The 25,462-nt window shown below is 39.1% G+C and overlaps 1 protein-coding gene across 1 annotated transcript in view; it reads left to right on the top strand.

Annotated features, from left to right (window-relative positions):
• Positions 1–2,570: 2,570 nt before the first annotated feature.
• HIBADH (3-hydroxyisobutyrate dehydrogenase) overlaps positions 2,571–25,462 on the top strand; it is an 85,160-nt gene continuing 62,268 nt past the window's right edge. The window contains exons 1-4 of the mRNA XM_041466655.1: positions 2,571–2,692; positions 10,938–11,098; positions 15,388–15,497; positions 17,947–18,068. Coding sequence (XP_041322589.1) covers positions 2,629–2,692; positions 10,938–11,098; positions 15,388–15,497; positions 17,947–18,068 — 457 coding nt within the window. The 5' untranslated portion in view covers positions 2,571–2,628. The remainder of the gene's footprint in view (positions 2,693–10,937; positions 11,099–15,387; positions 15,498–17,946; positions 18,069–25,462) is intronic.

Raw genomic sequence — 25,462 nt, 5'->3', positions numbered from 1 at the left:
CCCCCCCCCCCCCCCCCCCCCCCCCAAAAAAAAAACCCCAACTGAAATCACTTTTCTAACTCAGTTCAGACTTGACAGGAGTCTAGACCAAATTGATAAAGGGGAAATGACTCTGAAAATGTAAGGTGGTGAAGAAGCAGGCTGGAATGCAAAAGAACCCCATATTTTCTAAGTACTATGTGATTACATGCAAAAATCAGGTTTCAAAGACTTCCAAAGAGCTTATTTGGACCATATCTCAGTACAAATTTCTGCCAGTACAGCTGCTCAATGAGGAGTCACACCTCTTCTCATCACCAAAAAATAAAATCAAATACAAGATGGTAGTCAACCTCTTCCTCACTGAGGAGAAACGTAGCTCAGTAGCTTTATGCACTTGGCAGCTTTCAAATGGCCAGTGAAAGAGATGAGTCAGCTTACAAAAATATTGGTATAATTGAGTCTGTGGAGCTTCCAGTGTTTTGCAAAGTGTTATCAAGTGGAAGAGTTTCTGTGTTTGTGTCTCTTTCCATTGCTTTAATTCAGAGATTTTTCTTTTTTTCTCACATCATATTCTGCCTCAGTGCTCAGTTGAGAGGCAATGAGAGAAAGAAGCAACTGGGTGAAGGTATGAGATCAGCCTAGTGAGTGGTAGCCCTCTCACATGTCACAGTAAAGCTACTATATAACCACAGCCGCCTTCACTGCCCACAAAATTCCTTTATGTTGAGATAGGTTGATTTAACTATATTTAACTGTATTGCTTTATACAGGTAAATATAAAAATATATTATGATAGGAGCTGAGCTCATATATATTTAGCCTATTCATATATATATTTAGCGTATTCATATATATTTAGCCTATTACATATAATTGAGTGAAGACACATTGTGGTGAGACCCGAGATCTGTGCCTCATGACTACACTCCCAGAATCTGTAAATGATACTACATAACAGCTACAAAAAAAGCTCTGACCTAACAAGAGTAACCTAATGACTGAGGGAGTACCCAGCATCCTGACACAACAAAGCAAGGCAAGCTTTTCTGTCAGGAAAAGGAATTAACTACTTTGTTCCAAAGAGATGAACGTGGCCATTGCAGGACTGGAGCTGAAGCTTTGCTCTGAGAAGGCAGCACTCGCCTGCCTCCAGCCTGCCCTCCCTCAGAGCTTGATGTGCTTCCTGAAGCTCTCCCAGAGTTGCCAGCAGGGTCTCCAGGTTTTATTGATGTTGATAAACCCTGTGTTAGGTGTTTGGGAAATGCGCTCTGGGCGCAATTGTACTGGGTTTGCCTGGTAAAATTTTGGCAGTGGGTGGATGCTACAGGGCTGGCTTCTGTGAATAGATGTCCCTGCAGCCCATAGTGACCCTGGTGGGACAAGCTGTCCTCATGTAGCCCATAGAGGTCAACAGTGGAGAAGAGATCCATCTGCAGCTCACGGAGAACCCCAAGCTGGAGTGGGTGGATGCGCCCAGAGGACACTTCCCAAAGGCCTCTGGGCACATCCACCAGGAAGCCTGTGCTGGCAGGATCTGTGACCCCTCAGGGAGACCCATGCTGGAATAGTCTGTTCCCGAGGGACTGCACCTCATGGATGGGATCCTACACTGGAGCAGTTTGTGAAGATCTGCAGCCCAAGGGAAGGCCTCATCCTGCAGAAGACTAGGGAGGAATGTCTCCCATGACACGCTGCAGCAGGGGAAGAGTGTGAAGAATTCTCCCCCGGAGGAGGTAGAAGCAGCAGAGACAACGTGGGATGAAGCGATTGCACACTCTGTTCCCCAAACCTCTGAGGGAGGAGGAGGTAGAAAAATCGGGAGTGAAGTTGAGCCCGGGAGGAAAGAAGGGGTGGGGACGAAATGTTTTAAGACTTAGTTTTTCTTTCTCATTATCCTACTTTAATGCCATTGATAACAAATTAAATTAATTTCCCCAAGTTGAGCTTGTTTTGCCCAAGACAGTTACTGGTGAGTGCTCTCTCCTCATCCCTTATCTCGACCCGGGAACCTCTCGTTGTATTTTCCCCCCACGGTGGCTTTGGGGGGCGCTTGGCTCCTATCTGGGATACGCAACGACGAAGCCAGTCATAGAATCACAGAATGGTTTGGTTGGAAGGGGACCCTGAAGATCATCCAATTCCAACCCTCAATAAGCGCCAACTCTCAATTTGCCACCTGACTCAGCAAAACAGTGCAAGGCGGCTTTTTCCATCGCCCCGAGGGCCCCGTCTCGCAACACAAGGTGTCTCCGCCAAAACGTCGGCGCTCCGTTCCTCTGCCGCTTCAGCCAAGCCTCCTCCCCCGGCAGCTAAGCAAGTAGACGAATCGGCAGCGGGCAGGCACAGGCAAGCAGCGCTGGAAAGAAACGCCTCCCCGGGAGCCGCGGGCAGGGATACAGTGTCCCACCGCCCCAATGAGGTGCTCCAGCGCCGGCCCGGCCCCCGTCCCGCCCCGCAATCCGGCCCCATCCGTCACGGGGGGCGGTGGGCGGGGCCAGCCGCCCGCTGTGAGGACGCTGCGCACTCCCATTGGCTGTGCCCCGCCGAGCGCCGTCCGTGGTTGGCTGCGGCGGCTGCCGCTCGCGGCGCGCGGGCGGTGTCGGCGGGCGGCGGCGGGCCGGAGGTCACTCGGCACGGGGGCGCAGCATGGCCGCAGCGGTGGTGCGCAGGGGACCTGCGGGCTGGTGGCGCTGGCACCGGCGGGTGATGGGTAAGGAGCTACCCCTTCCCTCCGCGCCCGTGGCCCCGCTCTGCCGGCCGGGCGGGGAAAGGCCGGGCCTCTCCCGGGGCGCGCAGCTGCCGCGCTGCCCTTGGCGGCCGCGGGCCCTCCGAGCCCGGTGCAGCTCCGGAGCCGCCTCGCTGTGCGGCATCCCCGGTGACGGGCCCCCCGGGCGGTCACGGCTGGCACGGCGCGCTACCGCTGCCGCCTTATTCAGGGCTCCACCGCAGCTTCGGAGCGGCTTGGCTTAATAAACGTTTTCACTCATTTGCTTAAAATAGCATGCCTGGAAATCATCAGAGCCCACAAAAGCCTCCTGTGGCAGCAGTGACATGTCTGCGGTACCTCTTACCTAGGTTTGGGCTGCTCGGCTCTGTCGGTCACTGCATCCGATTATTTTCTTTAAACCGAAGGTAGATCCAGCGGCACTTCCTCCTGTGTCGGCTCTGCAGGCACTGGTGGTCACCTGTTGTTGGTCCCTGGGCGGTGGAAGGAGCAAGCACTGCAGATGTCTTGTCGGTGCAAGCAAAGGAAGAATGTATCTGTAGAATTGGACCTATACATGTTCCCCTTCCAGAGTCCTGAAAAATCACACAGCTATTCCTAAGTAATTTAATTGCTGAAGTAAATGGTTAAAAATAAACCTTCGGTAGTCTTTTCAGTGTCATTTTGATTGCAGTCTGTTGGTCGTGTCTGTGGTTAGGCTCCCAACACATAGGTGAAGGTTTTTAACTAGCAAAGTAGAAGAAATAGATTCTTTTAAATGGTATATGGTTCTAAAATCTTGACACTTAAGGAAGTGTTTCAGGAATTACAAAATTTCTTTTAAGTAGGTAACTTTAAAAACTTTGTAACTCCCCTTTAAACCTCACTCAAACTAATTAATGAAAAACATTTGACAATTTTGATGTTATCTTGCAGTGCTCTTTGCTCCGCTGTCTCTTTTCCACTAATGCTTTTTTTTTTGGTAACTGTGGTTCTGATGTTGTGATAAGTAAATAGCTCAGGTGCAGAAGGCATGTTGGTCTCATGCTAGTAAAGTTAATGTGTTTAGTACCTTTTGTGATACCACAATTGAAAGCAATAGCTTTCAAGGATTTATGAACTTTCTGTGCATGGTAACTATCAGGTATTTCTGTAAGAGCTTTGAAATCCACTGTCATGGTCATGGTCATGGTCAATTTCCAAATGATCTTGTTTAATGTAGGGCAGGTGGTGGGGATCCTCTTTCTTGGTGGTGAGCATAGGTATGAAAAGTAAACCAACACTGGTCCTTAAAGTTGAAAAATACAGTTTGTCTTTATGTGAATACTTGAGCAAAAAACTGTAACTAAGTCTAAGGAGAAATTGTGACTCTCCCTAGAAACTTCCATAGAACAGAATTTCACCCTCAGCATTTAAGCTCTGACTTAGTCAGTAGTGACTGTGCTGAAGGTACTCTTGACTCTGAGAAATGTTTATGGGATGAAGGTCTAAGCATTAAACCTTCTTAACGGCTAAGCTCTGTTGCTTAGTTATATGTCCTGGCTTCCCCACCTCTAATGCGTTTACTAAGTTTGCCATTCTTTTCTTTAGTCTGACAGTTGGGTTTTGAGTAGTGATTTCATCATCTGTCCTGAGTGAAATGCCATCCTGGTGAAGGAGTTGTGCCAGCTCTGAGAGCTGTCCAACACCACAGCTCGGTTAGCAAGCAGACTGTCTTCCTTCTCTTACTGAATGCTCCTTGGTTACTTGGTCAGTTGCTCTTTGCAGCTGGTGCAGACCATGATGGTTTGTTTTTTCTGTATGTTTATACTAGACATTGTTAAACTGTCTAGGAGGAAAATAAAGAGCTGAGGGCAGATGTTGGAGGAGTTTCTTGGATGTGTATGTGTGTGTATTAGTCAGCTGGACAGAGACTATGTAGTCTTGTGTTCTGCAGCTGCCAGGCACTGACAAAGGTGCTTCATAGAGATGGTTTATATGACCTTATTTAAAAATATATTTTTGATGGATATGGAGAAATCCCTCCTGGGGACTTCTGGAGGAGAGGGAAGAGGAGGTTAATGAATTATGGTGACTGAGAAAAGAAGATTTTCTGGTGAATGTCCATTCATCAGCTGAGGGAGCTGTTCATCAAAGAAGACAGTACCATGCTAGAGAACAAAAATGTCCTTACAAGTAGTTTTGTTGGAGTGGAGGGGATACATTCACTTAGTAATTAAATAGTAGTTTTGCAGGTTTAACAGTTTTTTTTGTAATGCAGGAGCTCTGCTTGAGCTGTTGAATGACTCTATGCTCTGGTGCAGCGAAGCTTTAATTACTAAACAAGGATTGTGACAGAAGATCTGCTGCTCAGAAGTCCAGCACAGTACTTAGTTAAAGGAATCAAGTGTACACTTGATATTCTTTTTAGATCAAAAGTACTTACTATATGGTTTTCTCTGTAATGTATTAGCAGACATTTAATGAGGTATAGGTACAGATAAGAAATATTATATATAAGAAGACTCTGAGTGTTACAAGATAGCATCTCTGGTTTTGATCAGTAGACTTTTACAGAGGCAAGAAAAAGCAAGTGGGATATTTTTTAATGTAAGGCTGGCCAAATTTAGTATATTGTATTCTTCTTAAATGATTGTTTCGGCAGAGTGCTCTTCTCCAAATCATTGCACAACCTTTAAAAGTCAGTGACCATGGGACAATTTAAACTTTAAATTGGCAAAACTTCTAGGAGCAGAAGGATTCTACCTATGTACAGCTGGCCTCTCTAACTTCTCTATTTCTTCATCTAGTTCCCTCCCAGGATCTAGTTTCAGTAGGGGTTTTATAAATTACGTGCCGAAGTCCACAAAACACAGAAGCTTACACTGATCTTTTCTTTCAAAGTAGGAAGGAGAAAAGGGGTGATGTCTTCTGTTATGCTTGTACCAGAACTTCAGATGCTAAGTCAGTGGGAAAATCTTTCATTTAGTGGCTCATATTGAATTGTCACCATGTTTCTCTTTGTCAGTGACTTCATGTGTATTTTCTCATAAAGCCCCAAGCAAAACCAGCAACTTCAGTAGCTAAGCTTACTCTGAGCATCTTCCCATGATCCTGTTAAATCTCACATATTGGAAAAGAGGATCCAGAGAGATCAAGATCATTAATATTCACCAATCCAGAGAGATCGGGATATTAATATGAACTGAAACCGCTCTGATTAGGAAGCTCTTATGGGACGGGGCTGTGTGGACTCTCACCCTTGTGGCCTTTGGTGAATATGGTTCAAAATAAATTTTATAAAGCCAAGAATTAATATAGTTGAAATTATATTTTGGGAGTTACTTGTTTCTCAGTCTTGTTCTTGGCCAGTTAGAGTGCAAGCACTTTGGATTTTTTCCAGATCTGCTCTCTGTGGTTCTACCCTACTATTAGTCCCTTTTTGTTTGATTACAAAGAGATGTCCTCAATTCTGCATATTATAGTGTTTGTGCAGTCAAGTATTTGCAGTGAAGTCAGGGCAGCACTGGAGCTAGAATTTGTTCTTGAAACTGTAAGACTTGTTACTTTGGGAGATAGTGTAAAATAAAATGTAAACATCTGAAATTATCTAAACTTGTCATCATTCAGGTTAAAAAGAAAACTGCTTTCAGTGTCTTTATATAAAGCTTGAAAAGACAAGCTTTAGGTCATTGACAGGCTAGGTATTCTAAGACTGGATTGCAGTCTGTGTGTTTCTGAAGTTACTGGTCTAACAGTTGCATTTTGTTCAAGAAGAGACATTCAAGAGATTCATAAACTCTTGCTGATTGTTTTATAAGGTAAAATTATTGTGAAACTGCACATTAGGTAAAGTTTTTCTATTGTAGGCTGACTTTTCAAAGCAAAAAATCTGTATTTTATCTGTATTGACCATAAGCCTCAAATTTGGTGAGAGTGTCATAATTGGTTCTCCTCATCAATTGAGTTTTCATAGGCATGAGATCTGCAAGCACATATTCCCTGAAGAGAATAATGAAGAATCTTCTGGGAAAAGCCCAATTTATTTGGAGTCGGTATAGCTGTAGCTGGTTTTGCTCACAATTAGCTTGATTTACAGATTAATCTGTATTGCTGGTTCTGTTCCCAGGGAAGGAGAATTAGTTGCACATGGTATCAGTGATTATTTTAAAAGTAGATTCTGTTGCTCCTCTTCTGATGTTCTGCCCTCTCTTAGAAGTTAAGTGTGGACTGGGCATTTTTCCAGCCATGTGATTGCGGCAGGTTGCTGTGGATTTTATGGTCAAAGTAAAATGGGCTCAATACCACAGGAACAGTTTCAGCAAATGCTTATACAATTGATGGGATTAGTTAGCATACATGACATGGGTTTGCAGAATATCAGTCCTCAGATGTTTGACTTACATAGTTATTTCAAAACTGAGTTTGTGCTACGTATCAGATGCTAAAAAGTGACAACATATGTGAGCTGGACATCACATATTGTGAAATCACCTGTGGAGGTTCATCTAATGGGAAAACATGAACATTCTTGTCTTTTAAAGCATCTTATTTTTGGCAAATGCCCACTGTCTTAAGTAGTCATTTAAAATATGCCACGCATCTAAATGTGGTCAGTTCAAATTTAATTGAATTAATCTCTGTTAGGTCTGTGAACTAATTTAATCAGTCTTCTAAACCAGTTTTCCTATTTTTGAGTACCTGGAGGTCTGAAGATTTTTCAAAACTGTTAATCAAATTATTTAATTTTCAAGTGTCTTATATAATGCTGGGCTGTGAAAAGTTAAACCAAAATAAAGTCAGAAACTGACTCAGGATTTGAACTATTGCTCTAACAGTCCCACTTCCCATGGATTTGAATATGTTTTGGCACATAACAGAAAGTGGTCTCTGATTCATGAACTGAGACAAAAAAAAAAAAATCAAAAGAGACAGACAAAAGGAGAAATAATAGAATACAGTGACACAAAACTTAATAGTACTGGTCAGCAAGTTGTCTTGTATCACAGCCTAACTTTTGCCATGCCTTTTTGGGGATACTGCAAAATGAGAATTTTTAAGGGAGGCCTTATAGTAGAAGAATGTGTTCATTTCATGGATATTTACCTTGTGAAGAGCTGCCTCAGAGGCGCAATGTTGGTAACAGGCCCGTCACTGCAGTTTAATTACCAGCTGAAGTCTTAATATTAAGCTGTGATGACAGTCATGAAAAGTAATCAAAGCAAAGCAGTCTTATGTAACATTGTAGAGAAAAAGCAGGCAGGTTGCAGAGAAGGAGTGAAAGTAGCATGGACAAAATGTCCTTCTCAATTCCCAGTGTGAAGATCAAGGCAAAATTATGCCTGTTGAGGCAGGTGACCAGGTTCTGAAGCAGCTGAGATCTAAGATGTGATGGATGAATCAGTGAGATTCAAGCAGATCATGGATGGGTCTTTTAGGCCGTTATGAGTGACAGACATCACTGCTGGTGTCAGCACTGATAGCAGAAAAGGTTTCAAGAAAATTTTCTAAGGATGCTGAGTTTGAAGTGATGGTTAGATGTCTGTGAGATAGTGTGAGAAAAGAAGAGATCAGGATAAAAGTGAGGAATCTAGAAGAATGATCCTAGTATGGTAGTCACAATTTTTCTTCTGATAAAATTACTTTGAATTTACAGAAACAAAGAAAACTGAGATTTGGAAGCAAGGCTTCCAAAAGCCTTAAATCTTTAAAGCTACCTTAAGTTGCTCATGGTGTTCAAAGGTTGCCAGGAGAATGGAGCTTCCATAGCTTCTCTGCATTGCCTGTTACAGTGCAGAACCTTTTTTCCATATCAGGGATGCTTTTCTTATTTCAAGCCAGAATTTTTCTTTACTGCAGCTCTTGGCCATTGCCCCGTGTCCCATTGGAGTGCACATCTGTGAAGAGTTCAGCTTCATTTTCTCTGTAACTCTTCTTTCCTCCCACTCCATAGGTAGTAGAAGACCACAACCTTTGCTTCTCCCAAGCTCAGCAAAGACAGTTCTCTTAGCCTCTGCTCAGAGGCCATGTTCTCCTGCTCCTTGGTCATATGTATTACTTGATGTTTGCTGGATCATCTGTAGTTTCATCACATCTTTTGTGTATTTGCTGTATAGAAGAATGACTAGGTTTTTTTACCTTCTGCATCTACTCTTGCTAATGCAGTACAGAATGTCATTAACCTTTTTCCTGAAGGATGCAGTACTGACTCCTGCTCAGCTTCCACTTGATGGGAATCCATAGGTTCTGCAGAGCTGCCAGCTGTCTAGCCAGTCAGCAGCCTGTAATGACATCCCCTGACCCAAGTACAGGGCATAAATTTGTCTTTGTTGAACTGCTTAAGGTCTGTTTCTCGAGTCCTTCTGAATAGCAGCCTTGCCCTGCCATTTTTCAGACAGTCTCCCCAGTTTGGTGTCACACATGATGTTGCTGAGGGTGCTTAGCTTTAATCATCAGTTTTTTGATGAAACTTTTAAACAGCTTCAGTATTGACCCATGAGGAACATCATGTGTAACTAGACTGTTGCTAGTCTTTGAACTACTGGTCACTGTTATTTGAGCCCAGCATTCCAGACAGTATTTCTTCCTTCAGGCAGTTTTGCAGTCCCATCCAGTCCATGCTTTCTTCATTTGGCTGCTGGGATAAGAGAGAAGGCTGTTCTGAAAGCTTTACTGAAGTCAAGGTAAATAAGATCTACTGGTATTAAGGGCTAGAGAAAGAAAGATGCTTAAAACCAGGGCTTGAAGCTCCTCAGGAAGTGGGAAGCTTTGGACCAACTAAAGGAGCAATTTTAGGTTAGTGCAGATGAGGGACTGGGGAAGACTGACTCATAGAAACAATGAGAAGAAGACTCTAAGACAATTGTTATGGCTGATGATGCTGGTTGGGCTCTTTGTTCATTTGTTCCCTGGTTTTGACATGTAGCACTTCTTAAAAAAGCAATGGGCTCTTTTCCTGACTTATCTCAGTTTTCACTAAGCATTTTCCCAGCGCAGATTTAAATTGTGCTACTTCTCTAGCTATGTAATTGCTGCAGGCATCTGTGGAAACTGTCTCAGACCAAAGTTCTCTCAACAAACCTGATTTATTAAATGTGGCACTTCCAAAACAGTGCTGCAGATGAAAGAGCATGACCATTGCTGGCTAAGAAGGAGCTTAAAGTCAGAAAGACTTTAAAATGATTAATCAAGTGTTATTGGCCTAGAGAGGATTCTTTGCTAAGCATTGAGACCTCTTAGAGTCTCGATCCAGCTTAGGCATATTTTCTGTATGTGCACTTTAGAGCTAGAGTATTTCTGTAATTAGCTTTGTTTCTGTCTGCTTAGTTGACACATACTTTAGTGTTTATTCTGCATAACTTTTTCCTTTGTTGTAAAGGAGAAAGTATTTTATGTAATTGGGAAAGAAATCTAGTCATTGTCAAATTGTGTTGCCTTTGGATTTGGAGTGTTTAGAGTGATGAGATAGTGATTGCAGTAGATGAATGCCTGCAATGCTGCTCCTATCCAGAATTTGATGCTCACTAAGTTCTGGGAAAAGGTAACTGACTGAAACTGTAGTTTTTTCCACAGCTTGTAGGTTAGGCTTTATAGTTCTGTCTTGGTAGTATGATAAATAGAATACGGAGGTTATTCCTGTAAAGACTTCACAGTTTTTTTAATACTGTATTTTATTCCAATTTTCAGTATTTAAACTGTGGTTGCATGGTTTAAAGGATTTGCCATGATTTGCTGTGGGGATTTTCACCTTTAGACTTGTATCTGATTGCAGGATCAGAAGAATCTGTGAGAGGCTGCATGAAGTAAAGTGGCAGCCTCTGTCCGTTTATAGAGAGCACGTGCTACATCCTAGGGCTGCAAGCAAAGTTGCAAATAAAGAGTCTGTAAAAATATATAAAATTGGTCTTCACATATCCAGTTTAGAATTTAGGCACATAATAAAATACAGACAATCCTGCATATTTTTAGTATACATTTGAGCTCTTATCAGATCTTAGCTTTAAGTACTGTATTTTTTTGAAACGCCCACATTTTCCTAATTACAATAATTATCTTTGATATGTAGAAAAATCATTGTGGGATGGTATTTGTGTCCCAGTGTGTGCTGTAATTTCAAGTTTAAATTATGTAAAATAGGATCCACATTTGCACTGTTTTTAAGGATAAGGCTGTTAAAATAATTGAAAACAGATTACGTGGTTGCTTTTAGTATGTCATTGTTATACATTAGTCTAAAGTACAAATGTATTGATGTTTATTGTTTTGAAATCAGTGTGTTCTAGGACTATGGCTTCCAAAACCCCAGTTGGATTCGTTGGGCTGGGTAACATGGGAAATCCAATGGCAAAAAACCTGGTAAAACACGGATATCCAGTTATTGTGTATGATGTCTTCCCAGAAGCTTGCAAAGAATTTCAAGACTTGGGTGCTCAGGTATAGTAATAAACTTCTTTATTTCAGCAATAACTGTGTGTATTGAATGGTTCCTGCATGGAATGCAACTAAATAATCTGGGTTTTTTCTTGGTTAAGATCACAGTCAGAACTGAAACAGCACAATGAATACAATCTGAATTTGTGAGGTTTCAGTTAGAGCAAAGGTATGATTGTATGCCAAGTAATTTTCCTGCTGTTAGCCAGAATTGCTACCTTGTCAGACTCCTCTAGCTGTCTCTTTTTCCCTCCACTTTTTATGAGAGTAGTTTGATGGCCTGTTCTATCACCTCCTGCTTTCTCCTGCTTCCTTCTCCCCCAGGTCTAGATGGCCAGTGGGCTGCTTTTCATCTGGTTCCTGCTTTGACCTTTCCAGGTTAAATGACCCTAGTTAAAAATTCCTGCTGGCATAGCTGTAAGGGTTACAGGGACATATGAGCTTTCCTGCTGCTTCAAGGTGTAGTCCTCAGGGGCAGGGGAAAAAATCTAATTATTTAAGTGCTTATTCTCTTGGAGGTGAGGAAGGATATGCTGAGAGAAGAGGAAGGAATGAAAAGGAAAAAGGAGGGAAGGAAATTGATTATATTAGGGAGCTTTACCTTCCTGCAATATACCCTGCAAAATCTTGGCCCTGTTCCAGCCAGTCCTATTACTTTTCTTAATCTGTTAATACCTTCAGAACCCCATTCTCTCAGATGGTTGTGTCATTTCTATGTGTCTGTAACCCATTTGAATGGTTTTGACATACTTCAAAGCTGTCACAATTTAGACAGTTGTGGGCAGATGGATAGGTGCTTAAAACAGAAAAAAAGGAGTGCAGTGCAAAAATAAACCTCTCATGTAACAATGTAGAGGATAGAAGGGAATTTTGCAGCAGTGGCAAGGAGATTGTAGGTAGGTCTTGATAGAGGAGCTGTGTGCCTTGAAAATCTAAACTGTTGAAACTAATTGCAGCTGTTTTAAATAATGAGGTAACATCAAGATTCCTAAAAGATAAAATGATACCACACACCTGTTGGTAATTAATTGCAGCTCCCCTTGAATAATTACAGAATCTTGGCCTTAAGTGGGAAAGCAAGCTTTTCACCTTTCTTCCTAGCTCCTGTTCATATTTTGTTAAAGCAGCCAAGACCCTCAGGCATTAACCAGACGTGTCTTGAGTAAGACTGGGCAAATGGAAGAGACTGTTTTGAACTGTTGGTTGTATTTTTAATTCATGTTCTGCAGTGGGATCTCTTTTCTGTGGCTGTCCATGTTGATAGCTTTTTGCCTTTAAATAGAATCCTTGGCATTCACTGCAAGACATAACATACAATAATAAAGGTGAACTGTAATGCCTTTAAAAATAAAGTCCAGGGTATGTTTTAAGATCATAAAACACTGAGAGAATACATGGCTAAGCTTAAATACAAATAAGACACACTGAAAGAAAATATGTGAACATAACTTCCTCTTCTTGATCTATAGGTGTAAATCCTACTCCAACACTTTTTTCAGGAGTTGAAAACTTGTGGGTCCACGGGGCCTTGTAGAAACTGCTGTAGAAGGAACATTGGGCTCTAAGGGCTTCTTTCTCTTTGGTCTGGCTGTAAGGGTAAAACCGTCAGGAGTGTTACAGGGGTGGAATGACCCCAAGAGACAGTCAACTTAGTCAAATGTCCATTGTTTAAGGCAGTGCTGCTGCCAAGGTAAATGGCAGATGCGGGATGCTTGACCATAAATCTGCACACTCTGCGACTCCGCTTTCCTTAGCCACTGAAGTAAACAACTGGGATGTGTGCATGTCAGAAAGTGGCCACCCACCTGCTAAAGGTAAATAGTAAGAGGAAAACTGGCTGAGCATGAGCATATGGAACTGCTTGGTCTGAAATTCAGAGAACGTTGGAAGGCTCACGCAGTGGAGTGACTGTGTGTCACACTTCAGTTTACAGGTCTTTGTATCTAAATCCTATCACAGATTTAGAACATTGAGAATGTTACTGGAGTCACCTGATGGATAAAGCATTATAAAAATAGAGCTTTCTTTAGTGTACTGTAAGAATGCCATTTCAGGCCAACAATAATTAATTGACTCACAGTAAATATAAGTAAAACAAAATAGGGAAGCAGTTTGGGACAAATACAAGCAGATGCGTGTTTTGAAGGACAGTACCAACGACTAGCAGTATGCAGAAAAGTCTCCTATCCAGTTGCATGCTGCAAAAGTTTGCTTGAACTAAACAAGTATCAGAACATGTACAGGCCTTGGTGGGCTGCTACTCTGAGCTAGTATAGTGTATGTTGGTAATCAACAATTAGTGTTTGGTCTGTTTCTTAAAGTTATGCACATATTCTTAATGATTTCAAATGCTTAATGTTTTGTAATAGTCTTCAAATCATTCAGCTTTGTTTCTGAGACAGAAGGTTCCAAATAAAATAAAGGTTTTATAAACTGCTTAATGAACTAGGTAGGTATATTTTTTCAGGCATTATTATTCATATTTGTTAACAGTAACAAAAGGCCAAGGGTGTCCATTCCACTTTTAATTCCCACTTTGTTTTGCTGCTTACTTCAAGGTGGCAGAAAGTTTTTCCTTTGTATGGTTGTAGAAGTACTGTCCCAATCTGTATACATTTTTAATCTAATTTTCTTCATGTAAAAGGCATCTTACTATTTTGAAAGATGTGGATGGAATAAATTAATTTCTGTTTAGATGACCACTGTACTGTGTCTTCTTTGTACCTGTTTTCTGCTTAAGAATTATTTAAAACTGTAATCAAAACCCAGCTGTCTTCTATCAATGTAGCCAAGTAGAAATTTAAGACTGATGTACTGTTTCAGTTGTGTGCCCAATGTAGTATATTTTTCAGCTTCTGGTTGAAAAATGCAAATGGGCCACTGAATATTCAGCTGATACCCTGCAAACATGTAAAAATACTGGAGATCATTGTTTATAATAAGAAGACGTATATAGATTCAGGTACCAATTTCACATTTCTTCTCTCCACGTCTAATAATACACCTTGAGACTGAACCAAACCAGAGATACTCAGAAATTGTTTTTAAAGAGATAGGTTCTCTCATCTCCTGGAAGGCAAGTCATAAAATCAGCTAATCAGATATAGAAGGTTTGCTGGTAATAATTGCCTCATTTATTTCTGCTAACTTTTGTTCTTTACACTAGAGCCAGTTTCCTTTTCTAATTGGTATGCCAGGTGTTTTGTGCGATATTAACTTATTCTTTCAAAACAAAATCTGCATGTTTCTCAGTCCCATCCATGCCAGTTTCTTAGTGTTTTTTCCCCCAAGAGCATTGTTCAGTCACTATATACAGTCTTCCCTTCTTTTGTTCAGAAGTCAAATAAAAATCGAGAAGTTTCTTATGCTGTATCCCAAAAGTTCTTCAAGGTGTAATTCAGCATTAATTACAAAGGATTGAAATTAGATTTGATCCTTGTGGGCTAAAAATAAAAGAATAAGCTGTATGTTTGTTGCTATTGTCCCTGGTCTATGAATGTGTTAACAACGCAATTTAAAAAACATTAATTAATTCAGACCAGATCTGGACAGAAGTCTTACTGGTAGATGCCTTCCAAGTGAAACTCACAACTTAGCTGTCAATATTTCATTTGTTGTGTATGTATCTTAAATACTATAGTGCCTGCCTCTGAAAGTGACTTCAGAGTGGTAATATACCTTTCAAGTTAGGTATGATTTTTTAACAACTAATGCCTAATAATATATTTTGAAAATTGTTCAGATCTTTTTCATGAAGGATGCTTGAGCTGATAATTTTCCATTTTAAGAATGCCAGTTGTAATATTTTGAGAAACATCAGTTAGTTTATCTGATTTCTTTTAAGGTGAGGCTCAGAGGTGCATCGAGTAATGTTTTCTTTTTTCCTCAGTCTTCGTCTCTTTTAATGCCGTATATAAGACAAGGAAAAAAGTGGTATTTTTGTAAGCCTTTCATGTTGTCCCTCCTTAGAAACATTGTAGAACAATATTTTCTATAGATGCAGGGTTTGTAGTGAATTGCAGGTTCTTGAATGAGTTGATGGGATGAAAGCATATTGCCTTTAGCAGATGTTGTGGAGGAACTTCCATGACAGGAGATCCTTTTCATTTTTTTTTATTTTTCTGTTGCTGGATCCAAATAACCAATATTTTCATTAGGAGAGCAGTTTTTCTTGCATTTTAATTTTTTACCTAGCTTAGTTGTGACCAGTGCATACTAAAACCAAACTCATCAAACATTTCTTTTTCAGAAGTGTGTAAGCTTATATTGTTTTTGGTTTTTCTCTTTAAAAGGTAACAGAATCCCCAGCAGACGTAGCAGAAAGAGCAGACAGAATTATTACCATGCTGCCTTCTAGTCCCCATGCAAAAGAAGTTTACACAGGAGCAAATGGAATTCTAAAGTAAGACTTTTTGTAGTTTGGAGAATTTCCACTCGTACTCAGGGTTTGTCTGATGATTGCTGTTGTAACTCTTCCTGTGCCTCCAGGGCACTTAATTCAATGTTCTCTGTTCTGTCACTATTGATATTTCTAATTATGTAAGTTCTCTCATACAGTGCTGCTTTTGAATGGCTTTTGGCTAAAGTCTTTATTTTATTTTCAGTAGAATAATAATTTTTGTGCATTTCAGGCAACTTAGCTATTATCTGCCTTTTCAGTTGCATGGTTCTTTTGCCATCATGTACCACACTCACGTACAGCTAGAATATTTGCTGGCAACAATTATTTGCTCAAATACTCTTTTCTTTAACTTGAAATCCTATAAATTAAATGTGTCTTATGTTGTTAAAGTGTATTAACATAGAATAGCTGACAAGACTTTCTTGATTTCTACTCTTATTATCTGTTTGTTACAGAAAAAAATACCTTATGATTTTGTTTAATGTGAAACAATGTTTTTTAACTTTTGTGGAGGGATTTCCACTGAGCCTTATATCCATAGTCTGCAGAATTCTAATGCTCAAAGTTTTTGAACTTGCCAAATCAAAAAATATATATAGTTTAAAAATCTGTTCTAGCTACATATGCACTGCTCCTGGCAGGTTGACTGAGGCTACTGGATACCTCTGAGAATCGTGTAGACTCTTAAGAGTTATCCAAGTAAATAAGGTAAAGGAAAAAAAAACATACAGAAGACAAAAGTACAGTAGATTATAAAAAAATTATGATCAAAAAGTATTACCTTTTATTGAAAATTATGAAATTATTACCTTTTAAAGTATTGATTGTACAATATTAGGATGCAGTGATAAGGAAATGGAAGTGGAAGGGGGCATTTCTGTTGTACTTGCTGTAATAGTTGATTCTTTCCCTTATTGTCTGTAGTTTAATTCCTCATAAGGTAGGAGCGAGCAGATCTAAGTATCTATAGCTTAGACCCTTCAGGGAAGATGGGTAGTAGGATCAGCCCCACAAAGCTCAGGAAACAGCTGTGGGAGAACTGCACCCGTGATGGCAGTGGTTTGAAGAACTATTGGCAGTACATACTGATACAGTACAGCCAGTAAATCTCTTGAGTACATAGAAGTGGGAAATCCAGCAGGAAACAGAGCATGTGGAAAGCAGTCCTCTGCTGCTGCAGTTTCTCAGCCTCTGTGTTAAGAGAAGTGTAATTTGGCAGTAGTGAATAATTGTGGCTCTGAGTGAGCTGGTCCTTGCTGATTGGTTTGATTTTCATAATTTTCTGAAGCTTTTAAAGCTTTACAGAAGAAAACCTCAGTAATGTGAAGTGTTTAAAGGTTGAGTTAGTCATCCCACTGTGTGTCAAGGAGCCTGTGCCACTGTGCCTTCTTCTGAACATAAAGGGGAGATGATGTAGTAACTTATCTGCTGCATTGGTTTTTGTTTACATGTGTTCAAACTAACTGCAGCAGCACAAGGGGATGAGTTTTGTGTATGTAGCACTGTTTGACTCTGGAGTTCCAGTAGGGTCACAATGTATATATATGTTGAAAGACTATTTCCAGCAATCTGGGTAATTCAATTAAGTGAAATCCACTGTACTGCCAACAGCATGCAAGGTGCAGTGGATCTCTTTATCTGTCATGAGTTGCTTTAAATGGGACACGTTTTTATGACTGAAAAATTCTGGTGTTCGATTTCATGGTGATTGCTGGTCAGGTGGACATGAAATCATGGTGCAGTTCAATGGAAAGAGGAATAAAAATCAACTTTTTTGTTGTGGAGGGCATGAAAAAAAGTTAACATTTTTTAAATTTCATAAAATTTTATCATGTTTTTTAATCAAATAAAGAGCTTTCTGTGATCTACAGTTTGAAATACAGATCTGCGTAAATGTACTGGCTATCAGTGGGAAAACATTTTTCTCCATGCTTCCCTTCAAATCTTCAGTGAGCTTTTTTGGTTTTAGTTAGGGTCTTTATGGAGAACAAATTGTAGAATGATTAAAAGAATGCAGTCAGACCATTCTGATATAAGAACTTAAGATACTGTATATATAAAAAGAACATTTTATTGTTATATATTAAACTTTAGGCTGCATCAGCAGTTGCTTAGAATGCATCTTAGGTGATCTCTATATTATATAGTGCTCAACTTGTGTAATGGAAGATTTTTGTAGTGCAACCTTTTTGCATATTTTTTTAATAGTGTTTAGAAAAACATCATTTTTGGTGTTCAGCTGTTATTGGACTTTGAGTGGTTCAAAGCTGCAGTATGCATACTGAGCAGATCTTGTTCAATAAGGTTTGAAACTTCATGTTTACTAGTGTACCAAAAAATGTCTGCACATTTGTCATGCTGATGGAAGCCAGTGTGATGGTAATAGTTGCAAATATCTTCTGAAAATAATAATGATAATTATAATTATAATAATAAATCTTTATTTTAGGAAAGTGAAGAAAGGCTCATTGCTAATAGATTCCAGCACTATAGATCCAGCAGTTTCAAAAGAATTAGCCAAAGCTGCTGAAAAAACGGGAGCAGTTTTCATGGATGCCCCAGTTTCTGGAGGTAAGTCTTCATTAGCAGTTTACTTCATATTGGACAAGTTGTCTGTGTCTTTGTTTGCAGTTTGTCACCAATTTGTACCCTTGTTGCTATAAGTTGTTTTTCTTTGCCATATGTACAGTATTCTGTTTTGTTGTTTAACTGCATTACAGATATGTAGAACAGGAGTATTTTTAGGATTTAGGAGTATGCTTTTGAGAAACAACTTGGAGAAACAGCTTTCTTGGGTATGGTACAGTGGTCCTTTTAATTTAACTTCTTTCATAAAGCTGCATTTTTATGCAGTTACTCACATTCCTTTAGCCTCCATCTGTTTATTCCTGTTAGGGAAAAACTGGTTGTCATTAAGCAGTTCTGTTGCTTTTTCATTAATTAAAAAGGAAATAATGAAGTGAGGAATATAAGATTTCTTTATCAAAAGAAAACAGAGATTTGTCTGGTTTTATAACAACTAAAGAAAGCGGGTGATAATTGTCTATTCTTAAAAGTTACTAGCTATTGATCTCTGAGTATTTAGTCTCTTGTAAGAAATAATATAGATCAGGGAAGACTTCTCAGTTTGTGGACAGAGGGCAGCAGAAACATAAAATTAATGTTTTGAAAACAAAACCATAACAGGTCATTTGTATTGTTGAATTCTTCTCCAAAACACCTAGAATTAGAAGGTGAGGAAACCTTATTTTTTGTGGGAAAATCCTGAGGTTTTTACAATCTGGTCTAAAAATTAATGTAACTGGCATTTTGAGAATTCTTTATTTTCCTGATGAATATCAATGATGAGCAAAAACTGTCAATAAATCTGTTTAATTTTCAACTGGGAACTAAGGCAGGATTTGACTACATACTAGAAGCCAAAATTTTCATCCAAATTCTATTGTGAACAGAAAGTAGGCAGATCCAGGTAGGTGATACTGGAGAATATAATGGAGAAGACAAGATTCTTGCTTCACAGCCAAAATGTTAGTTCTCTTTTATAAAGCTAGATACCTAATCAGCCTTGGAAGAAAAAACAAAGAAAAATTGTATTGTGGGCAGATTATGTATCTCTCCTATCCTTCTTTTTAAATACAGCATGGCTTTTTGCTTATCAGTTGGGCAATTCTGACCTACTGCTATGTTGTTTTCTTCAATCCCTTTCTTCCAAGTGTGTTATTTTCCTGAAGGAATTCTTTACCTTTTAGAAATGTTTGTAATTTTTTTTCATCTTTAAGTTTTTGGTGTAAGGCTGACTATAACTACAAAGAAGAAAAGGAAAAGTTCTGATTCCAAAGGAACTTTAGCTACTTAGGGGTTTTTATTCCTTGAGAAAAAGGTAAGGCCAAGACAGAGTTAATATGATAACATATAGCTGACTAGTATGAATACAGATGACTTTTTTGGTGTTAGTGGTTTATCTGAATGGTGACTAGTGTCAGTTACAGATTGAGGGATATCCTGTATAAGGGAGAAAGAATACACTTAACTTTCTAGTCCTTAATGTATTTGTGAAGCCCAAGGAGTGCTCTTTTGTTTAAAGTGTGTACTTGCTAGAAATATGGAGAAGTTAGGTCTGTTGGGAAAAAAATCTTTAATGCTATGCTTTGTTATTTCCATCTTTCAGTACCTAACTCATCAAGTCTTTGGGGTATTTTTATATTTCCTGACTGCATTGTTGGCCTTCAGACAAAACACTAAATGGAGAAGTATGCTCGGCTCTCTAGAAATTGGCAGGCACTATGCTGTTGCTGTGCAATGCAATAGAGTTGGCAGGAGTTTCAAGGAGAGTGTTGGTGAGACATAGGGAGGAGGAAGAGAAAGCAGCATGCCTGAACTGTCCTCTTTAGAGCTGTCTGTTTACTAGCTGTTATTGGCAGACAGCTCCACTTGTGTTTTTAGGTATTTGGGTGTTGCCTGATGTTAACATTCATCTGCACTGTGAACAAATTCACAAACTGAGTAATATTTTGAAAATTGCTTTGTCTGTAAACCCTAGGGAGAGAGAGCAGTGATTTTAATCCTGTTCTAACCTTGCATATGAAGAATCTTTGGGCCTAGCATTAGGGCCAGATTTTAGTGGCTTGTTTGCAGTCTTGCCCCCAAAAGATTCTTTCTCTTGATCTTTTCCAGATGGACCTGCATGCCAACTTAATGCTGTCTTCTTCATATGATTGGCCTACAGCATTTACTTGCAGCTTACAGTCAGGACTCATTAAGTAGAAGTTGATGAACCAAGTCCTTATAGTATTACTCTGTATTAAGTGACTTCAGAAAATACTTCTCATCCTCATGGTTGCATGCAGATTATGCTGCTAATGCTGTCTAGAGATAGCAATCGCTTTAGCCTGGGATTAGGATCTCTTGCAGGTCCACATGAGAAAGTTGTGTCATGGTTCCCAGTGCTGCCCTGGTTTGTGGCCTCTTTGTGAGCATGCGACAAATGGGGAAACATCTTCAAAATCCATGTTTGTTTGTTTGTTTGTTTTAATCTAGACAGGAAAACTATCTCTTTGGAAAGGTTGGGTTCTTCATCTTTGTATGTATAAAAGTATTTTAAGGCACACATTATCTCAAAAGCATATTTAAAACTGACTTCTGTTGGCACAAGATTCTACTGGCTAAGTACAGGATATAAATTTAGCCTTCAAGAATTGTGTCAAAATTGTCCTCCCACTGATTTCAGTAGAAGTATGATACAGATTCTCGCCTCATAATCCAGAGATAACTTCACTAGCGTCTTCACTGTGAAGTCTGTTGTAATAGTTCTCTTTCTTTAAGTCAGTATACAAGATATTCGTTTCCCAAAGTATACTGGCGGATTTTTTTTTCTTTATTTCTAATGTAATTCTTTCTATGTTGTAAGCATTGTTAGTGTTCAGATACAACCTTTTCAACTTCTTTCCCCTTCCACCAACTATTAAAATTTTATCAGCTCTGTATCTGCTTAAAATACATTGTAGTGCATTCTACTGGAACTTCACAAAAAGATGTGACAACTTGATTTGTTTTTCTTGTTTTGGGGGTATGAAAAAAGGTTTTCAACTCTTTTGTAAGTCTGGTTCTTTAAGATATGATAATGACACTTCAGATCTTCCTTCCTCCTCACTGTATCCTTCAGACAAGAGAGTAGTCAGTTAAAAAGTCAGACTGCTAATTGTTAATAACAGCTGTCATATAGAGAACTGTAGTCATGCTAAAATGGTAAAAAAGAGTAGAATAAATATTTATTTTTTTAGAAACTTGCATTGGAGGTGGCCAGAAGAGGTTGTGGTTTCTATTCCAGCTGTCATTTCAAACTGTTTCATTTTATAGTACTGCTTCCATAAACTTCAGCTGATCATAAAGTGATGGAAACAGTAGTAGTAGTAACACTGACAAGACTTCAGGTCACTGATAACGTAAAGTACAATGTGAGTCCTTGAGGGGTGCATTGCAGACTTATTCCCTGCGTGGCCAGATCTCTACTTAATATGGAGCAAAGGAAAAAAAATAATTAGAAACACTCTGAAACATTCTGGAGATATTTTATTTTATTTATTTTATTTCAAAGAGCAATATATTTCAGAATACCAGATTTTTTTCCCTTTTTCTTAGAAAGGGCACTTTCCTAAAATAGGAGAAGTGAGTTATGTGTTTCTCTTACTTGACCATAGTGTTGTGCCTTTTCCAAGGGAAGCAAAAGAGTTAAAACTTTATGCACACCAATATTTGCAAAGATTATTTGAAAGACTCATTCAGACTAGACTAAATAATAGGTAATAGGAATGAGTAGTTCAGACTTCTTCAAGCTTGTAAATTCTGTTGTAATAAAGATGCATAATCAATATCTTTGCCAGAATTAAACTGATTTAATAGACCTGTCTTTGTTGGGGAGCCTTGGTAGAGCTCCTTGAACTGGCTTCATTAAGTTGTGTCTGCTTTGTTTCTTTAGCTTTGTGCACCTTTAGAGAAGTGCAATCTTATGACTTCATGGGAGAGGAAGAGCTGGTGGATTAATTCAATGTCTCTAATTTGAGGCATCATGTATTTTTTATATAAACACAATGAATAAAATAAGGACTGTCCTGAATTTGGTGGTATAGAGGTTTGGTGTGATTTTGGCTTTCTGGTCTGGTAATGCAGTGATTGGATCTGTTAGGATCCTTGAAACACTATAAAGATAGAGCAGGTTCATGAATTTAGAACTAATAATTCTGACCTACCCCCCTCAATAGCACATGTTCTTGTTGGCAAGGAAAAACATCTAAAGTCATAGTAGTATTTGCTCCATTATTGTTTCTGGATTTATGTTTTTATGCTTTATTTTTAAAGCCTAAAAGTGTGTGCTCAGAATGGCCACAATGTTCTCTGTGTTCCTGGTACACTTTTACCTCACTTGCTTTGCTCTTCCTCAGTCACTATATGCCTTGTGTAATTTTTTTTACTTTCCTAACATCTTTCTTAATTTCTCTGTTTACATTTTTTGCTGAATACATTGGATCATATTCATTTTTTGCAAAGTCTGTGATTTAGGGATGGTAGTAGAAATTACAATGTACAACCTTAATACTAAAGGTAGTGTGAAAAATATCACAATTATTCTGAAATTTAGATGAGAGAAAATAATGCAGAAAGTAACTGATGACAAAAAAGGGAAGAATTGGCTGAACTGATTTAAGGAAGCTGAAATGAGGATGAAGAAGTATTTTGGAATCTGAAATGCCTAAAAAGCTTCTGATTTCTAATAACTTATGGTTTAAATTGTATAAAAATACTTGTCTGTCAAAATAAAGCTAGTTTAATAGATCTCTTTTGTTGTCAAAAAAACCTAATGTGATTCCTGTGCTTTTGGGACAGTGGGGATGATGAGCATCAGACCTTAATAATCCTCTGACTCCATATGAGTCTTAATTCTGCACTGTGCTAAATGTGGATGGTGCACATGTCAGTAGTGAGCCCAGCACCAGGCACACCAGAGCAGGAAGTCCAGACTGGAAGGGAGTGCACAGAGTAGACTGGGAGTGAGTGCCCTGTGCCTGCACAGTGCCCATCACCATGGGGACAGCCCCACCAGCTACGAGCCTTGGAGGTGCCACTGGAGAAAATGCAGTTTTCGATGACTCTTAATGAAAAGCACTTATACTTGTAATTCAGTGTTGCCTTAAACAGATTTTTTCAGTCTGTGTGTGGAATTCTTGTTTGTTGGGAAAAAAAAAAAATAAAAGTCCATAGAAACCTGACTAAATGGTTTCAGCTGGAATAGAGTTAATTTTGTTCCTAGTAGCTGGTACAGTGTCAGGTTTTTTGTTTTAGAATGAGAATAAAGTTGATAACACATTGATGTTTAGCTGTTGCTAAGTTGTGCTTACTTCAAGTCAAGGACTTTCAGTTTCCCATGCTCTGTCAATAAGGAGATGCACATCAAGCCAGAAAGGAGCATTGCCAGGACAGCTGACCTGAACTGGCCAAAGAGTTATATTCCTTTGATAGAACTCATATAGCTCAGTATATAAACTGGGGGAATTGCCTGGGAGGGGCTGATGGCTGCTCAGGAATGGGCTGGACGTTAGTCAGTGGAGCAACTGTATTGTGCATCACTTGTCGTTCTTGGGTTTTATTTCACTCTTCTTGTTGCCTCCCTTTTCATCACCATTTAAAAAATTATTATTCATATTTTTATTGATATTATTGTTATAATTATTATATTTTATTTCCGTTATTGAACTGTTCTTATGTCAACACATGGATTTTACCTTTTTTTATGTTTCTCCTCTTCATCCCACTGGGGAAGGGTGAGGGGTGAAGGGTGAATGAGCGAGTGGCTGCATGGGACTTTTTTGCCAGCTGGGGTAAATCACAACACTTATTTAAATAGACTGGGCCACTGAAGATGTGGCATAACATAGAATTACATGTCTTATTTTGTCTTTTATTCATCAAGGGAGATCTGCAGATCTTACGCTAGACAAGTGGAAAGAAACATTAACATCCTAAGTGTCTGAACTGTAGGAGTCATCTAAGATCTTAGCACACATTTGTGCAAACTGCTCTATGTTGAAGAGCACACAGCCCTTTAAACACTTTATCTAAAGGAGCAAAAAAGAAAAGAAACAAACCCACATGGACTAAATTTTGCAGGCAGGGACAGCTAACTTTGACTTGTAGTGCAGGCCTTTGAAAGTAAATCACTTGTTGATCCCCTAAATAGCTGAATCCAGGATGAGTAGGAATGAAAGCTGATCTTGTATTGACCCCCATCTGGATGATGCTAGTATTCTGGGTTCTTTGTGTTTAATTTTTAAAGTCATAGTGATGAGTTGGCTTAGTGTTGGGTTTATTTATGACAATATTTTCCTATGATCCGGAGCCATTCTAAGTCACTGGATCATTGCAGAATGTTGCCTTGTAGTGGATAACATTTTTATGTCTTGAAAAGATTCTTAAGTTGTGCGAATAAAAAGGGAGAGAACATTCTAGCAGAAGTAATTCCTCTGCACTTCAAACAAATACCTGAAAATTATTCCATATTTGCAGTGTTTCGTGTAGTACTGCCCATTGTGAGACAATTCAGTAGATTGAGCTTTCGTGCTTAGCAGAACAGCTCCTGGTTAATCCACAGGGAGCACATAGAAATACCAAGATTTCCTAATTCTTCTTCCTTCAACCACATTTTAAAAAACCATGGTTTGTATCATGAAATAAAACAGTAAGGGAAAGAGTATTGCCTTTTACCATTAATAAGCATTTAGAATCCAGCTGTCAGCATACAAACTATTCAAATGTTCACCTTTTGGTTTGTCCAACAGTATTCAGATCTGTTGGCTCGCCACTTCAGTCTACTGAAAAATGGAGGACAGAGTGGTCTTGCAGTTCCAGAGCTGAAGAAACAGATTGAATTAACTACAGTTCTCTTCATGCCAAGCACAACGTAGGACCTGAAATGGGAAAAAAAATTATTTACTGCACTGTATTTGACTTTTAATTTTAACCCTTAAAATTTGGTTCTTATTTTATTTTCTGTAGTTTTGCTGGGAAAAAATCCCATTGTGTGGGATTTCCTAAACTTTATACAGCTTTAACTGGTATCTCTTTGTAAGAGAAAATTAAGAGATGGCTTGATGGGAACAGAGTAATGCATGGAAATGTTACCCTGATGCCATACCTTCAGTTTCTATTCCTGGTTCTGTAAGCAGTTATGTTTTAATTATTCTGTGTTGTGGAAGAATGTTAAATTATTTGTGGTGAAATGGGGGGAACAGTGTGAAACACCGTGGAACACTTTAAACTCTTTCTGTGTTTTAATCTACATAATGATTTGATAGTATGTTGTTTGTCTGCTGGTAAACTAATGGGGTTAAGGTTTATTTTTTAATGTGAAGCTTAGAAAATTGTCAGGAATACTAATCTGACATTTGCTTTATTTAATGAGTTGCTGCAAACTG

The sequence above is a fragment of the Pyrgilauda ruficollis genome, unplaced genomic scaffold, assembly GCF_017590135.1.
Source record: "Pyrgilauda ruficollis isolate IOZ18807 unplaced genomic scaffold, ASM1759013v1 scaffold2, whole genome shotgun sequence".
NCBI lineage: Eukaryota > Metazoa > Chordata > Aves > Passeriformes > Passeridae > Pyrgilauda > Pyrgilauda ruficollis.
Note: the sequence above shows the minus strand (reverse complement) of the source record. Positions and strands in the feature narration are given on the sequence as shown.